This window comes from Cibotium barometz, chromosome 25, assembly GCF_041138505.1.
Source record: "Cibotium barometz isolate CiBa-2024 chromosome 25, ASM4113850v1, whole genome shotgun sequence".
Taxonomy (NCBI): domain Eukaryota; kingdom Viridiplantae; phylum Streptophyta; class Polypodiopsida; order Cyatheales; family Cibotiaceae; genus Cibotium; species Cibotium barometz.
The window spans coordinates 14747600-14765765 of NC_141070.1; the positions used below are offsets into that span (position 1 = coordinate 14747600).

Below are 18166 nucleotides of genomic sequence, written 5' to 3' on the forward strand. Positions count from 1 at the left end.
TTTTGATATTTTTGGCTTTCTCGAGTGATCCTCATTAGCCAATTTGCTCTAATACCAGTTGTAGGATCCCTGTCCCCACCACGCAACGAATTCAGGGGGTGCTAGCAGCGGAAGTAGCACTTCTTACGCGGGGCAGGGACCCACACTCGGGGCCTCGTCCACAGATATCTGGACAAGAGACTAATCCATCGGTTCTTCCAAATCCGAATCCGAAAAAACTTCCCTTGCCTGGAAAGAATGGGCGATTCTTCCAGGATAACTTTTCTCTAACGTAGTCAAAAGCCTTAACTAATTAAACTTATCTGACCAAACCTGTAGGTCCCATAGTCAGATCAGGGAAAGATTGTACTTGGATCATAGAGACCAAGGCTTTTTTCCTCATTGAGAGGCACAGCCGTTGATTCTTTTCCATAGAATAATTTTTGTCCGGGATTTACTTCATCTATCGAACCAAAACAAAATTGAGTCTCAATTTAGGGATCCATCAGTCCAGCCTAACCCCATCCAGTCCCATGGGTTAGCCAACCACTGTAGTGATGGGATCCAATTAAGAATTTGGTTAGGTTTTGTCCCGGGTACCAGGGGAAAAGAGTTGCAAGGCTCCCTAGCTGCCTGCAAACTTAAAACTAGTCACACCACTTACACACCCAATATGAAATTGCCTTTTTCACAGAATCAGCATCTTCTAAAAACAATCTTTTAATGAAACCATTGCGTCAGTGATCATAATCGTCAAAATCTCCGGTTGAATCCTTATTTCCAATCATTCCTTCATTCATCGGTGTACCTATGGCATCATTGGCAACCAGAACGCTCACCACCTGTCCACTTAGGGACCTTTTCGATAGTTCCTAGCTCATAGTAACCGGCAATATATTCACATATCAAAATGGATTCTCCGTGTTGAGGATCAGCAAGATTAACCAATGGATCCATATAGAAGAGCCATGGACTCATCGGTTGAGGACCAGCAAGGTCAACCAACCAGATCCATGCCCGAATTCAGAAAACAACTCTTACTCCTTGTTCCAATATCTTCCTCGATGTACGTGTGGGTATCTTCGGCAACCCAGAGCCCGAGCACCGTATGGTCAGCACCCTCTAGGATCCTTCGCAGGTCACCTAGCGCTTCACTCATAGGCCGCTTCCTTGGTCCCTCATCCACTGTACCGGGAGCTCACCATTTAAATCAAACTGAGGCTGGTCAAGACCTCGACCGACCTTGCTACGCGAGACGTCCTCCGATGACTCTCCGTCAACAGTTGCAACTTTAACAGATAGGTCTCGAGGACCTCATTCATAAGATGGTCAAAATGCTTCCCTAGCATTCTTGACATAAAACAGTCATTTAAAAATAGATTTCACATACAAATACAGTTCCAACAATATTTCCATCTTTTCTCATTACTCCACATCCTTTCACATTAGTCCCCATCTTTTCTCATCTTCCCACAATTTTATTTTCTTCATCAATCCCTGTCACATCACATCATTTCCACATCAAATCATATCCAACCGCATCATCCACGCATCAGTCCACATCATCCATACATCCATCCATATCAATCCACATCATCCATACATCCATCTACACCAATCCACATTATCCACACATCAATCCACATCATCCATACATCCATCTACATCAATCCACATTATCCACACATCCATACATCCATCCACTTCATCCATATCAATCCACATCAATCGACATCATCCATACATCCATCTACACTAATCCACATTATCCACACATCAATCCACATCAATCCACATCATCCATACATTCATCTACATCAATCCACATTATCCACACATCAATCCACATCATCCATACATCCATCTACATCAATCCACATTATCCACACATCAATCCACATCATCCATATATCCATCTACATCAATACACATTATCCACACATCCATACATCCATCCACATCATCCACATCATCCATACATCCATCTACACCAATCCACATTATCCACACATCAATCCACATCGTCCACATCAATCCACATCATCCATACATTCATCTACATCGATTCACATTCCACACATCAATCCACATCATCCAAACATCCATCTACATCAATCCACATTATCCACACATTAATCCACATCATCCATACACCCATATACATCAATCCACATTATCCACACATCAATCCACATTCATTTTATAAGTATTCCCATTCTCTTCTTATCACATCTTTTTCTATCTCATCACTTATTTCCTCATTTACCCTCATCAGATCTCATCCACTTGCATCTACCCATATATCTCATCACTTCACATACATTAACATCTATCGCATCTATTCACATTCATTTCACATCACATCTCATTCATTCACATCCCGATTCACATGCTAACACATTCATTCACGTCTCTTATCATTCATTCACATCTCGATTCATATCACATCATATCCATTCACATCCCTTATCATTCATTCACATCTCGATTGATATGCTATCACATTCATTCACATCCCATATCATTCATTCAGATCCCGATTCATACGCTATCACATTCATTCACATCCTATATCATTCATTCACATCCTATATCATTCATTCACATCCCGATTCATATGCTATCACATTTATTCACATCCCTTATCATTTATTCACATCCCTATTCACATGCTATCACATTCATTCACATCCCTTATCATTCATTCACATTTATCAGATTCGCATCCCATCTCATCACACCTATTTAGCTCGCATTCTCATCACTTCTATTCCCATCACATCCATTCTCTATTCATTCTCATCTATTTTATTCATATCGCATATCATCACATCTATCTACCTCTCATTCTCATTACTTCTATTCTCATCACATCCATTCTCTATTCATTCTCATCTATCTGATTCATATCACATATCATCACATCTATCTACCTCTCATTCTCATTACTTCTATTCTCATCACATCCATTCTCTATTCATTCTCATCTATGTGATTCATATTACATATCATCACATCTATCTACCTCTCATCCTCATTATTGATATAAAGATTCTTTACACACCTATTTATGCATAAGAACAACTTCAGTGGGAAATAACACTTTTATAAAAATCCATTTATGCATTTATTTATGCATGAATTCAATTTTAAGGAGAATAACACTTTTAAAATAAAAATAAATCTTTTATGCATCTTTTTATGCATAAATTCAATTTTAATGAGAATAACTCTTTTGAAATTAAAAAAAAATTCTTTATGCACCTTTCTATGCATAAAATCAAAATTGATGAGAATAACTCTTTTGAAATAGAAATAAATTTCTTTACACATCTTTCTATTCATAAAATCAAAATTGATGAGAATAACTCTTTTGAAATAAAAATAAATTCCTTTATGCACCTTTCTATTCATAAAATCAAAATTGATGAGAATAACTCTTTTGAAATAAAAATAAATTCCTTTATGCATCTTTCTATGCATAAAATCAAAATTGATAAGAATAACTCTTTTGAAATAAAAATAAATTTCTTTATGCATCTTTCTATGCATAAAATCAAAATTGATGAGAATAACTCTTTTGAAATAAAAATAACTTTCTTTATGCATCTTTCTATGCATAAAATCAAAATTTGATGAAAGTTACGCTTTTATAATAAAAAAATTCTTTTATGCATCTATTTATGAATAAATTCAATTTTAATGAAAGTAATGCTTTTAAAATAAAAAAAATTCTTTTATGCATCTGTTTATGCATAAAAATCAATTTTGATGAAAGTGACACTTTTATAATCAAAATATTCCCAATATGCATCTTTCTATGCATAGAAATTAATTCTAATGAAAATACTTTTATAATAAAAATATTTCTAATATGCATTTTTCTATGTATAGAATAAAAATAACACTTTTAGAATACACAAGCGGTGGGGATTACTCTTCTTGAATAATAAAAGATAAAACTTATTTCACAAAATTTAAGAAAATTTTGCCATAATCTCCTTTGTATGGCTGACCATTTTTCAATTTTTCCTATCATTAAGTTACTTAAAAATTATCCCCAAATGGTTTAAAGCATTCTAAACTAATCAAATTCCACTTTTAACGGAGAAATAATATGAAAAGTTTAATTCCAACCATTAGATTACTTATCTAGCATAAAGAAAGGTAGAATTTAAGAAGAAGAGAGGGGGAAAGCCTTTCCAGCAAGGTATAGCATCATTTTACATTTTAAAACAAAACAAAAATCAAAAAACCATTAAAAGGAATAAGAAAAAGTAAGATTTCTAACTTACATGAATTTCTGGGAGCTTTCCTTTGGCTTGATGGTTTGAGGGATCTACTCTTGTTTGCAACAAGAGCGGCTACCGATTCTTTAGAAGAGGGAATGGTCAAAAACTAATGAATTGTAAATAAATTCATAGTTTTTGGCTTTGGGAAGGAGTAGAGTAACAATGCATAAAACACTATTAACCATTTACAAAGGCGGAGGCTTTATTTATAGGAAAAAGTGAGCCTCTAACTAAGCAAACTCATTCTAGAATTTTCCAGATCAGTTTGGTCAATTTTTGACCATTTTTAGGTCAGTTTAGCTTACTTTTTGGATCTAGTTAAAGAAGGAGAGAGGAGAGATGAAAATATCTCATTATTTGTGAGTTTAAAACTCACCCACACATGTGAAATAGGTGCCTCCTTCATGATGGGAATTCCCCCACACTGAGGTGTCAAAAATGCATCATTTCTCTAAATATCTCTTCTTTTTTAACTAATATCCTTGTCCTTAGTCAACTCTTCATCTTATGTGAGTATTTACTCATTTTTGGGGGGATTTTCTTTATTTCTTCAATTTATCTCCTCCCTACATTTGGATGAATCTGATTGGCCTCTGAGAACCTTAATTTAAAATTTTTTGAAAATTTGGACCCTTAAGATAAGGCCTTTTGAACATATTATAATTGATTTCTAATGCACCTTCTGAAGATCTTTTTGAACTTCTGTTTCGGGGAAATTTATTTTAATAAGAAGAGATATTTTTCCATCCAAAAATATCTTAAAATTGAATAATCTCTCTCTAGAACACTTTCTCTCTCTAGGCCAAAACAGGGTAAAACAAGATCTTTCTTTTATTTCAGAGAGGGGAATAATTATAAGATCAGAAGGGGAGGTTCTTACACCTGCACACCTCAAAAGCCGGAGGGAGGAATCTTTCATCCTACCCCACTTAAAAAACGCGAGATGTCCTCATCTCGTAAAATTAGAGGAGAACTCTTTTCCTTAAGATCCAACTGATTCTGGGGTTCCTTATAGTCTGGTGAACCCAACAGAATCCTCGGATAAAGATCCCTTATATAAAACTCATCATCAGATAATAATTCACTCAGATCGTAACATTCAATCCTTATCACAATAATGGTCCATTAGACCGAAATTTCTATCTGAACAGTCCGTCATGGACATATTGTGTCCAAAGATGGAGTGCGGATGGATTCTACAAAGATTGACATCCCTTAACTTGATCCACTGGGTGTCAAGTGTTAACATCAGCAATCTGCCAAGCACAATCCACTAATCTCATAGTGATTTGCTGAAGTCATTAACGTCATTCCAGCTATGCGAACATTATCACAGGGACTCGTCCCATTCATCCTCATTGTGGTTTTGCTTAGATTATTACATTTCAACCAAAATTCAGGAATCTTCATTTTTCAATAAGAATCCCAATTAACTCATCAGTTCTCAATCAGAATTTAAAATGATATCAACCACATTCGAATTCATCATCTAGATAGTATTAATACTTATAATTTCAAGTCTTAGATTTACTCGTATATACTGCCAGTAAAGAGCTGCAGTTATACCCTCGGTATATACGGGTAGTCACGGTCCTTGGAACTATAAGGTAAATTCCATCATGTCTAGGCCTCAAGGAAGTCAAGGATTCCATACAATTGCGGTACTTCCATCTGAAGACCCAATTACCAATTTACAAATTTTCAGTTTGAATATTAATTTGTATGAATTTTATCACACAATTACAACCTTTTACTACTTCTTCATAAATTTTTGATATTTTTGGCTTCTCGATTGATCCTCATTAGCCAATTTGCTCTAATACCAGTTGTAGGATCCCTGTCCCCACCACACAACGAATTCAAGGATGCTAGCACTTCTTGCACGGGGCAGGGTCCCACAGCCGGGGCCTCGCCCACGAATATCCGGACAAGAGACTAATCCATCGGTTCTTCCAAATCCGAATCCGGAAGACTTCCCTTGCCCGGAAAGCATGGGCAATTCCTCCAAGATAACTTTTCTCTAACGTAGTCAAAAGCCTTAACTAATGAAGATGATCTGAGCGAACCCAGAAGTCCCATAGTGGATAATGTGGATTAGTGTAGATGGATGTATGGATGATGTGGATTGATGTGGATTGATGTGGATGAAGTGGATGGATGTATGGATGTGTGGATAATGTGGATTGATGTAGATGGATGTATGGATGATGTGGATTGATGTGTGGATAATGTAGATTGGTGTAGATGGATGTATGGATGATGTGGATTGATTGGTGGATGATGTGGATTGATGTGTGGATAATGTAGATTGGTGTAGATGGATGTATGGATGATGTGGATTGATGTGGATTGATGTGGATGGATGTATGGATGATGTGGATTGATGTGGATAGATGTATAGATGATGTGGACTGATGCGTGGATGATGTGGTTGGATGTGATTTGATGTGGGAATGATGTGATGTGATAGGGATCGATGAAGAAAATAAAATTATGGAAAGATGAGAAAAGATGGAGACTAATGGGAAAGGATGTGGAGTAATGAGAAAAGATGGAAATATTGTTGGAACTGTATTTGTATGTGAAATCTGTTTTTAAATGACTGTTTTATGTCAAGAATGCTGGGGAAGCATTTTGACCGTCTTGTGAATGAGGTCGTGGAGACCTATCTGTTAAAGTTGCAACTGCTGGCGGAGAGTCATCGGAGGACGTCTCGCTTAGCAAGGTCAGCCGAGGTCTTGACCAGCCTCGGTTTGATTTAAATGGTGAGCTTCTGGTATAGTGGATGAGGGACCAAGGAAGCGTCCTATGAGTGAAGCGCTAGGTGACCTACGAAGGATCCTAGAGGGTGCTGTGACCATACGGTGCTCGGGCTATGGGTCGCTGAAGATACCCACACGTACGTCGGGGAAGATATTGGAACAAGGAGTAAGAGTCGTTTTCTAAATTCGGGCATGGATTTGGTTGGTTGACCTTGCTGGTCCTCAACGGATGAGTCCATGGCTCCTTTATATAGATCCGTTGGTTGATCTTGCTGATCTTCAATGGAGATTCCATTTTGATATGTAAATATATTGCCGGTTACTATGAGCTAGGAACTATCGAAAAGGCCCCTGAGTGGATAGCTGGTGAGCGTTCTGGTTGCCAATGATGCCATAGGTACACTGATGAAAGAATGATTGGAAATAAGGATTCAACCGGAGATTTTGACGATTATGATCAGTGACACAATGGTTTCATTAAAAGATTGTTTTTAGAAGATGCTGATTATGTGAAAAAGGCAATTTCATATTGGGTGTGTAAGTGGTGTGACTAGTTTTAAGTTTGCATGAATTTCCGGCTAGGGGGCCTGGGAACTCTTTTCTCTGGTACCTGGGACAAAACCTAACCAAATTCTTAATTGGATCCCATCACTACAGTGGTTGGGCGCGGTTGGCTAACCCATGGGACTGGATGGGGTTAGGCTGGCCTCGTCTTTATCTAACACGGGCTGAGGCCATGGGATCAACGGACTGCAAAGCGGGTTGAATGGAGGCCGTCCGATTTAAAATTTAATCTCGGGACGTTTTGAGGGTGGCCGATCGAATGATGGTCGGGGAGTGTGGGGCGGGCAGTGTGGTGACATCCAAACTGGAGCAGCGCCATATCTGAAGCCTCGTCTGTGCGCCCGCCAACCACGCCAAGGCACAGTCTCCTGCGACGGACGAACGCCAGCAGCTCGCCGCCTGTATAACCATGTCTGTGCGCCCTTGAAGCTGAGGTACTCGTCTTTATCTAACAGCAGGCATCTGCGTTTTCTGTGCACAAAGGGATCTGCGTTTTCTAATCACGTTTTTGAATATATGCTTGGCCTTAAGTACCCTTGTATCCCTATGATTAGGAATCTGCGTTTTATGTGAACAAAGCAGCAGGGTTTAGGGGGCAGGCATCTGCGTTTTCTGTGCAAGCTGAGGTACTTATCTTTATCAAAGGGATACATGATTAGGAATCTGCGTTTTATCCACATCCTAATCACGTTTTTGAATATTTGCTTGGCCTTAAGTACCCTTGTATAACTATGATAGGGAATCTGCGTTTTATGTGAACAAAGCAGCAGGCATCTGCGTTTTCTGTGCACCATGGCCGACTATATAAAAAGGACTGCCCCCAACCGCGCTTAGCTAGTAGACCTTCCCTGCTGAAGCCCACGATGCTGTAGTAATCCAGAGAATGGGAAATTACAGAGGCGGCAATTTGTGTAAACTTCAAGGGATTGGAACACACATAATGGGCCTCCGTAACAGTATACACACACACACACACACACACGGGAGGATACCTTGCAGGTATTTCGGGATTCATATGTGAAAAGAGGGGGGATTCGAGAATTGAAAGTGGGAACCCCTCTTCATTAACCATCTGCGTAACAGTTTAGGTGTAAGCGTATTATTTATTGTTTGGATGCGAGTTCATGGAAGCACTGTAGTTCCGTAGCTGGAAATGTAAGTCCCTCTTCTTCAGAGTGTTAATGGCTTGTTATATGTAGGGTCTCCAGGTTAGCTGTGTTCAACCATCCACACATGTACCCATGCAGCTAGAGTGGGTTGCCTGTCTGTGCATGTATGTGTGTTTGTGTCAGGACATTCAGTGTTGACTGTATTGATAGTGCTACATGGTGAGGCTGGAAGGAAGCTCAGCATAGTTGGCATAGTATGTTTTATGTTCTCTTATGGTAACCAATTGCTGTTGGACATTATGTTTATGTTGCTTCTGAGGTGTGTATGAGTGTATGATTGTCCTTTGGAAATCTGTTTATTAACTTGTTTATTCATGCCATCTATGTCAACTGGACATGAGAGCATGTGTTCTTAGAAAATTTCCCACTATGGATATCTAATGCTCACTTTTGTGACATGGGCATGTAAAAATGTGACATGCGCAAATGCGGATGCTATAGCAGAACAGTGGATGCTAGATATATCTATTCCTAATCAAAACGTGGATCAATATATTGTTGTGTACTAGTCTGATCATAAAAATACTTTTAGCTTTTCAGTGTAGGTCTTCGCCATAGCCATGTGTCTTGAACATTTTAAGGAAATTGAATCCATAGCTTGAGGCCTAATGTATTGAAGCTTTTGTGTCAATATAGTTTGCATACACAAGCCAAGGAAGAACTTGCACGAACAAATACGATCGATAACTCTTCTTCGAGCCATGGAGGTAGGGATCTTCATGTATACACGATACACATAAGCGTGTGTGTTTGCCACGAGAGAGAGAGAGAGAGAGAGAGAGAGAGAGAGAGAGAGAGAGAGAGAGAGAGAGAGAGAGAGGTGATGTTTAAGGGATAATCCGCAGGCTAGCATACTCTCTTTGAATTTATGAAGAGATACGCATAGCCTTGCATATGTGAAATGTTAGGACATATGCACGCGTAACTAAGGATTTTCTCTCAAAGTTGGTAGATTTTATGTGTTGTAGATAGATTTAGGGTTTAGGGTTTGTTTGATGTTAGAAGCTTGATGTATTTTAGGAACATGCTCTATTCAAATTGGTACAAGACGAGGATGGCAAATGGTGGCGACATTGCCTTGCCTCTCAAGTATGCATAGATAAAAGTCAACGTTTCGAGAAAAGGGTGGATATGAAACGCCACCTTGAAACAAAACATGCGTGTACTAATATAGTACTCCCGCCTCTTCCAATGGGTCGCCCAAAAGCGCAAGAGAGACCGACTAAATCAAAGTCGGATAGATCGCGTGTCCAAAGTGAGGCGCGGTTTTACAACGAGGAGCTAAAAGCAAAAAATGCTAGAAAGGCGCACGAGAAGAGCAAAATAAAAGAGGGAGAATGGAGATGGAACCTCTTAAAGGAGAAGACAGGGTCTAAAGAGGAATGGGTACATAACTATGTCAAAATCAGGATGGCGACATGGGACTCAAGGAATGAATCACGCAGAAAGTTGGTGCAAGAGCGTGTTACAGAAGGATACGAGAAATGGGTAGGCTATCATTGCATTTAGTTATACATGGTTATAAACTACATACCTACATTCTAATACACCTAGTTTTTATGATAGAGACGCAATTGTACTACAAAAACAGATGTCCCTGATGTAGAAGAAACAGATGTCCCCGATGTAGAAGAAGAAACCAAAGAGGAGCCAGATACACCTGTAAGTTATTATGTGTGCTACCTTTTCTTGCTCTCTCTCTCTCTCTCTCTCTCCCTCTCTCTCTCTTTTCTTAGTATAGGACTTATAACCTTGTTTTCATAAAATAATAGCAAATGGAGACTAGTCCAGTCGAAGATCCACCTTTAGCTCCTCGTAAATTACGAGTGAAAAGAAAGCGGACATTAGATATGTCTCTACCATCCGGATCTCGTCATTCAAAAGAAGACATCATACATGAGTGTCAGCAGGTACCTAAAAACCTTTAGTTTTCTATGTTGTAATGCAAAGACTTTTAGAAATCTTATATAGACATTTTGGTAGCCCAAGTTTCCCAATGCAAAAGAAGATGCTCATGTAGACATCAAAGTTTGTTCTGGGAGTTTCGACTGCAAAAGTCCCAGTCCCGATGCTTTTGCAGAGAGGTTAGCTCTCTTTATTATTCAATGTTTGAATGTTCTCTTGTTTGAGCTTAGAATCTTATTTTCTTAAAATGGTTATTTAGTGGAGGAGTAGTCTTTCACATGAAGTCTACCCGCTTTAAATTGGCGGTCGATCTTCATGCGTCAATTGTGCAAGACACAATTAATGTTGAGGCGTCTACAAATACAATGAATGTTTTTGCCTTGTGAGTATCTCTTACACAGACCTTATGATTTTTTCTAAATAATCATCAATTTTTGTGTATAATAGTGCATTGTATCTTATATAGATGGATGGAAAATACATTGTCGGTCAATGTGCTAGAGCAAACGTGGTTTGTGGATAGCCTATGGCGAGCGTTCCTTGGCCGAAAACAAAAAAACGAGAATACAATGGCTAATTTTTTGGGTACGCCCGATCTTGGGCGTAAAGTATTCACATTCTTTCCTGTCATTGATAGGTAAAGTAATATATTTTGTGCTCAAAGTATATATCATTTAGGCACAAAGTATCTAGGTGGAAAGCTTTGTTTTCCTAACGCTATGAAAAATTTAGGGCACATTGGACTTTGCTTGTTCTCTACAATCCTCATTGTATGCGATTGCCTAGCCTACCAAGGAGGCGTTCTTGTATTTTAAGTTTTGACTCCCTTGGTATGCGCTCGTCACAAAAGTATCACGACCATCTATACAGGTATGTTATGATATTTCAAGCATTTATAAGTTGTACCTATTACACAGATCTCTAAAAAGTGGCATTTTTTTAGGACACTTGTCCATTTTGGTAGTTTCTGTAGTGATCCAATCGTTAAAATGGAGCTTTTGAATCCAACAGAAGAAATAGGATGCGAGTCTTATGAGGTAGATATCTCTTAGAAGCAATTATCTATAATAACTAGCTATAATTAGGAACTCATATGGTTGTTTGGATGCAGATTCCACAACAGCCAAATGCGTATGACTGCGGATTTTATGTGATGGCAGTCATGTGGTTTCTAATCAAAGGAGGATTGGATGATTGTCGACCCAAAACTTGGGTGGGTTTAAATAATCATTTATATTATGAAGGGTGTTAGCTTGTGAGTAATTAAAGACTAACATTCTTTTTTTCAGCTTTCAAAAGGATGGTTTAAGCATGAAGATGTGGACAGACTAAAGAAGAACCTTTTTGAGTGGATCCAGAGTGCTGTAGAGAGAGTGCCGATGTCGAATTCTCCCTAAGGATGGACATATTTTACACTTTTATTACGGCTTTATAGTTTATGGTTATGGTCTTTTTAGTGGTTTTCCATGGTTTTGTTGGATTATTATCATAGTATTGTTATGTCAATGACGATTCGGGATACGGTTGATGGTCTCAAGTATGGTTATGGTTATGTGATCATATATGGTAATGGTTATGGTTAATGATCTCAAATATAGTTATGGTCTTGTTGGTTATGTTGTAAGTCTCAAATATGGTTATGTTCATGATCTCAAATATGGTTATGTTGTTGGTCTTAAGTATGGTTATGGTTATGTGATCAAATATGGTTATGGTTATGGTTAATGGTCTCAAATATGGCTATGGTTATGGTCTTGTTGGTTATGTTGTAAGTCTCAAATATGGTTATGGTCTTGTTGGTTATAGTTTTGGTCATGAGATCTTGTTGGTTATGGTCTCAAATATGGTTATGTTCATGATCTCAAATATGGTTATGTTGTTGGTCTTAAGTATGGTTATGGTTATGTGATCAAATATGGTTATGGTTATGGTTAATGGTCTCAAATATGGCTATGGTTATGGTCTTGTTGGTTATGTTGTAAGTCTCAAATATGGCTATGGTTATGGTCTTGTTGGTTATGTTGTAAGTCTCAAATATGGTTATGGTCTTGTTGGTTATAGTTTTGGTCATGAGATCTTGTTGGTTATGGTCTCAAATATGGTTATGTTGTTGGTCTCAAGTATGGTTATTGTTATGATCAAATATGGTTATGGTTATGGTTAATGGTCTCAAATATGGTTATGGTTATGGATACTTTGCTTGCATAGGTCTTGTTTAATTATGATTATGGTCTCAAATATGGTTATGGTCTCAAATATGGTTATGTTGTTGGTCTCAAGTATGGTTATGGTTATGATCAAATATGGTTATGGTTATGGATACTTTGCTTGCATAGGTCTTGTTTAATTATGATTATGGGCTCTCTACAACTATGATTACGATCCCCCTATGACTATGGTTTTGTTTACTTATGATTATGGTCTCTTTAGGACTATGATTATGGTCTAGTGAGGATTATGGTCTTTCTGGTTAGGGTAATAAGTGTGCACATGGTTTTGGTTATGGTCTATAAGTATTAAACTTGGTTCTAGTTTTGATGACTGTTCTCTGTGAAAACTAATCTCGGGATCCCGAGTTTAGTTTTTCCAGAGCCTTAATGTTGTGCTCTGGAAAAATTAATCTCGGGATCCCGAGATTAATTTTTCCAGAGAATAGCCTTGAACAACATTTAGGCTCTGGAAAAATTAATCTCGGGATCCCGAGATTAATTTTTCCAGAGCCTAAATGTTGTTCAAGGCTATTCTCTGGAAAAATTAATCTCGGGATCCCGAGATTAATTTTGCCAGAGTCTTAATGTTGTTTAAGGCTATTCTCTGGAAAAATTAATCTCGGGATCCCGAGATTAATTTTTCCAGAACCACTATAATGCTCATGGCTATTCTCTGGAACAATTAATCTCGGGATCCCGAGATTAAGCTTTCCAGAGAACAGTCATCAAAACCAGGTCTTGTTTAATACTTATAGACCCTAAACCAAAACCAGTTGTAGAGAGGTCATAATCATAATTAAACAAGACCTATGCAAGCAAAGTACCCTAACCAACGATGAATTAAACTTGTAACCTTTGTAATAGAATTGAAATTAGTAGAGAGACAAAAGATGCACATATAACTTTAAAATTGAGATCAAGTCAAATATATGTTTAGATGAAATCCAAAATTTGAGGTACATGTCCAGTGTACATGAGTATGATTCTAAATTGAGATGCCCTGATTTGTTGCAATTGTGCAACATTAGAACTTAATATGAATATTCTCTCTTCATCTTTGGAAGACCCATACTGACATGAAGAAATGATACCCATAAAACTATCATTATCATTACATACTTGAATAGATTTTCCAAGAAGACACTTCTCTGCTCCTTCACTAACATGTCTCCTAGACAAAGGTAGTAATGCATGGCAGGTATGGCATGAGAAGATAGCTATAGGATCCACCAATAGTGTTTTGGTGCAGCAATGTGGACACCATATGCGAGGAAATCTATCAAAACGAACTCGACTTCTACCACGTTGATGCCTTTTTCGAAGAACACCACTTTGGCATGTTGGCTTTTTTGGTTGACTTGAAGAGGCTACAACATCCATAGTAATCACATCATCATCTTCATTGCGTGGTTTTCCGTGGCCAAGACGCGTTTGAGTCACATGCGCTTGAATAAGTCGGACATTTCCTCGAGCTGGCATGTTGATTTTCCCTGGTGTCATCACGGATAAGAGTAGATCCTCAGTAGCCCTCAATTGTGCTAGAGCAGCTTTCATCTCCCTTGGATCTTTTGTAGGCGCTACTTGCTCAATTGTGGAGAGGATTTCTTTAAGCTTTCCAATATGCTTGGACAATTCCTCTATTGTCACATGGTCATGTGTATCATGACACGTTGCAGTATTGACATCATCAACCACTTCAAAAGGGTTTTCATCTCCATTATCCACTGTAGGAAGCAATTGCTGTAATTCTGGAAAATGTTGTAATACTATCAAGCGAATACCATAAATGTGCTTGCATTGGGAGCTCCAATCAGGACAATCACAGTAGTTGCTTTGCAAATTCACATGGTACCATAAGCTCGGAGTAGAGACACTTTGAATCTTGAACAATAATGACATAGAGTTAACTACCTCCACACATGATGGATTGTCCTTGAATCTCTGTAATAATTGCTCTCCGGCATGCAATCTTGAGGTATGTCTTTTTGAGGAGCCACGGGTTGAAAATCGACCTGAGTCAGCTGCATAATAAATAAGAAATGGCTTAATGTATGTAAATCATAACATTCAACTCCATGCTTTTGACTAAATAGATGGGACTTCGATATCAACGACTCACCTATTTCTTGCTTTTGCCTAAAGAACCTTGTTAATGTTCCACCCATGCGGTTGCCAGTCTTTGAATCACCGATGAGCGCATGTAGTAGCTCGACAATTGATCGATTAATACGAGCTTCTAGAAGAGTGTATTTGATATATTGCCATAATCTTTCAATCAAATTTGTTGTATCAACATTGCCATAGTTGAACATTCGTCCAAATTTTGGCCACCGTGTTTTCCACATGCAATTAGGTCCGCACCAACCATTTGTGACATATCGAAGCACATTAGGATGAGATGAATACCTTCGCAGGAGATCTTGGTAGCGTCCCTCAAAATCTTCTATGGTAGCACATTGCATTAAATTAGACATCAAAGAATAAATTTCATTTCGCTTCTCTTTTGGGACCTGGATATCAAAATGGGTTAGGATAAGTAAGTATTACTTCAACAAACTCCAAAGAAGAGCGACGAAAGTTGTGCTTGCATACTTGTGGAAGTAGATTCTCCACCCATGCCTTCTTTGCATGAAACCAACAAAGTAGCACATGACATGCAATTTGTCTTGGAATCCCATTATCATCGAGAATCCAAGAGTGAGGATCTTCATTTACAGCTTGGGTTATAGCCTCAAGTTCTTGTTGGCATTTATCAATAACCAAAGCACTAGGCCTTACACTACCCATCCTTTGCATAATTATTTTTAGTGTCATCTCTAGAGCAATGACCTCATGATGAGACCCTGGATCACATGAACACATCATAAACCATATTGGCATGCCAACACCAAGTTGATTTGGTATTACTGCAGCAAATAAAGGCAATCCATAAATGTTGGTTTTGAAAGTACTATCAATTGCCCATGCATTATTGTGAGAAAATCGAATAGCCATTTGTAACATCCAATCATCTTGAATGATAAGTATGAAAGGCCTTTCTTTGATCTTCTCTGCATGGGGATTATATGGTTGACAGTAAACCACCTACACATTTAGAAACGAAGCGAACTTGATGATAGTTTCGGTATCAATGACTATATTGGATTTAAATATAATAATACTTTCGGTATCAATGACTATATTGGATTTAAATATAATAATAGTTAGTGGTACCTTATTTTGTTGCTGTAGAGCCAAAGCCTCCATGAACATTGATGTCCAATCATCAGTTGACACATTAGCTACAATGTATTCAATTTAGAGAATATCCAAAAACATTATGACAAAGGTTGTAAACTGTAGGGAGAAGATAGTACCTTGGTGACGGACTTGATATGACAACATGGCAATTTCTTGAGGAATCATGAAAAACCTATAGATTTTGCAATCCAAAAGAGAAGCCTTTTCCATATGGAGTCGCTGTTTAGATAATGATATTTGAGAAACATGTCTAGAGCTTCCCACATCAAACAAATCTTGAATGCAGCACTCAATCACTGATGGATGAACTGGAAGGTGATATAAATCACTTCTTGTGCCCGGTGTGTGACCGTTATGTGATGGATATACAAATAAATGAACATCTTCCATCCCTTCTATATACTCCACTTGCACTTTGAATGTGCAACCACATTTCTTGGATGTTCGCAGGCGCTTTTGCTTTCCACTTCTTCTTGGCTTGTCTCCTCTATGACAAATGTAGTCTACCATGGTCTTAGAAGAACCATATGTCTTTGTTGATCTCACCATTATTAATCTAGCATTGTACTCAATCATTATACTCTTTAACTGCTCCTGTACCTTAAATTTAGTAGTGCTTATTACTTTTGAAAGATCCTGAGATTGTGGAACGGTATTACATTTAGGGCGTTTACATCCGCATGCATTGATAAACTCTTTAATGTAGGATTGGGGAATTCCATGCTTTTGAATACCAATGTACCATGTTGACTTGATTTTGTCTATTGTATCACTGAGACTGCGGTGAGCACTATCACTTTCACTTTGATGTGCTCCAACAACAATACTCTCCCAATCCTCAATACATGAGATCCTCAGATTAGGCGTGTCTTTTAGACAAAGACAATGACTATTGTCTTCCTTAGTTCTAAGGACCAACGCATCTTTCAATCTTCGCCACTTTTTCAAATCAAGCAATGGACTACAAACCTTGAGATCTTCTAATGATAGGGAAACATCATGCTGTAATGCTCTTATCATTAATTCATACGTACTTCTATTAAAATATAAATAAGTTTGAGATACATGTGCAAGTGGATCGACCCAATTTTTTTGATAAGAGTCATGCCCATGGTGGGTGTCATTATGAGGACCCTCATCATTTGACACACTCTCATGTTCGTTTAGGGTGTCATTTAACCCAAGCTCTTCATCACTAAAATCCTCACTAGATTCATTTGAAGTGTTGTCATCACTACTCTCCTCTTCAAATACATAATCCATTGTTGCATTTATGTAAACAGAACAACGAATGCTATTTAGTGAAGTACCTTATGAGTATGTAGATATACCACCATAATGGGCCTCTTAGCTTCTTGTAAGAACCCTACAACAAACATGAAGAAGAATGAAGGAGAAAAAAAGAAAAGCGCAATAGGAAACTTTTTCCTGTAAAAATTAATCTCGGGATCCCGAGATTATGGGATCCCGAGATTAGTTTGGTAGTTCGTGGCATTTACTCCATAGGTCTTGGCATTAAATTCCACCAAATATTCTTTAAGAGAATGAAATCTTTTCTGAATGCTCAGCCTTTAATGATTGTGTGTACCCTTTCGCCGCCTTTTCAACCCGATATTCAAAACTTAAAAATTAATCTCGGGATCCCGAGATTAATTTTTATCTCGAGATTAATTTTTTCAGGATCAACGGACGAAATCAAGCGACGGGGTTGTCTTTTGGTGGGCGCCCTTGATCCCATGCCTTAGACCCCGTGTAAGATAAAGCTGAGGTTAGGCTGGACTGTTCGATAGATGAAGTAAACCCTGGACAAAAATTATTTTATAGAAAAGAATCAATGGCTGTGCCTCTCAATGAGGAAAAAAGCGTTGGTCTCTATGATCCAAGTACAATCTTTTCCCTAATCTGACTATGGGACTTACGGGTTCGATCAGATCAATTCAGTTAGTTAAGGCTTTTGACTACGTTAGAGAAAAGCTATCCTGGAGGAATCGCACGTGCTTTTCGGGGCAAGGAAAGTTTTTCCAGATTCGGATTTGGAAGAACCG

General features: G+C 38.1%; 2 protein-coding genes across 3 annotated transcripts; one reads left to right on the forward strand and one right to left on the reverse strand.

The window, feature by feature from the left end:
* Nucleotides 1-7738: 7738 nt before the first annotated feature.
* On the forward strand, nucleotides 7739-12287 carry LOC147624282 (uncharacterized). Of its 2 annotated transcripts, XM_086819253.1 has the most exons (12): nucleotides 7739-8031; nucleotides 9403-9473; nucleotides 9787-10254; nucleotides 10333-10428; nucleotides 10539-10676; nucleotides 10750-10850; nucleotides 10931-11053; nucleotides 11138-11308; nucleotides 11404-11541; nucleotides 11615-11708; nucleotides 11783-11884; nucleotides 11961-12287. In XM_086819253.1, the coding sequence occupies exons 2-12, from the start codon at nucleotides 9468-9470 to the stop codon at nucleotides 12066-12068; spliced, it is 1545 nt and encodes a 514-aa protein (XP_086675379.1). In that variant the 5' UTR covers nucleotides 7739-8031; nucleotides 9403-9467; the 3' UTR covers nucleotides 12069-12287. The 2 variants fall into 2 exon arrangements, with proteins under 2 accessions (XP_086675379.1, XP_086675380.1); XM_086819254.1 differs by lacking the exon at nucleotides 7739-8031 and having other exon boundaries at nucleotides 9314-9473.
* Nucleotides 12288-13814: 1527 nt separating this feature from the next.
* On the reverse strand, nucleotides 13815-17758 carry LOC147624283 (uncharacterized). Its single transcript, XM_086819817.1, has 5 exons — nucleotides 17432-17758; nucleotides 16095-16162; nucleotides 15474-15965; nucleotides 15001-15391; nucleotides 13815-14902 (listed from the first exon to the last, which is right to left on the reverse strand). The coding sequence occupies exons 2-5, from the start codon at nucleotides 16131-16133 to the stop codon at nucleotides 13815-13817; spliced, it is 2010 nt and encodes a 669-aa protein (XP_086675943.1). The 5' UTR covers nucleotides 16134-16162; nucleotides 17432-17758.
* Between the last annotated feature and the right edge of the window lie 408 nt (nucleotides 17759-18166).

What these genes read in the sequence shown, in the direction of transcription:
- LOC147624282 (XM_086819253.1), top strand. An exon ending in CAGAAGGATACGAGAAATGG is followed by an intron (nt 10,255 to 10,332) that starts GTAGGCTATCAT and finishes TTTTTATGATAG; the next exon opens with AGACGCAATTGTACTACAAA. An exon ending in ACAATGAATGTTTTTGCCTT is followed by an intron (nt 11,054 to 11,137) that starts GTGAGTATCTCT and finishes TATCTTATATAG; the next exon opens with ATGGATGGAAAATACATTGT.
- LOC147624283 (XM_086819817.1), bottom strand. Translation starts at nt 16,133, where the DNA reads ATGTTCATGGAGGCTTTGGCTCTACAGCAACAAAATAAG. An exon ending in CTCTACAGCAACAAAATAAG is followed by an intron (nt 15,966 to 16,094) that starts GTACCACTAACT and finishes CTAAATGTGTAG; the next exon opens with GTGGTTTACTGTCAACCATA. An exon ending in TGGAGAATCTACTTCCACAA is followed by an intron (nt 15,392 to 15,473) that starts GTATGCAAGCAC and finishes TTTGATATCCAG; the next exon opens with GTCCCAAAAGAGAAGCGAAA.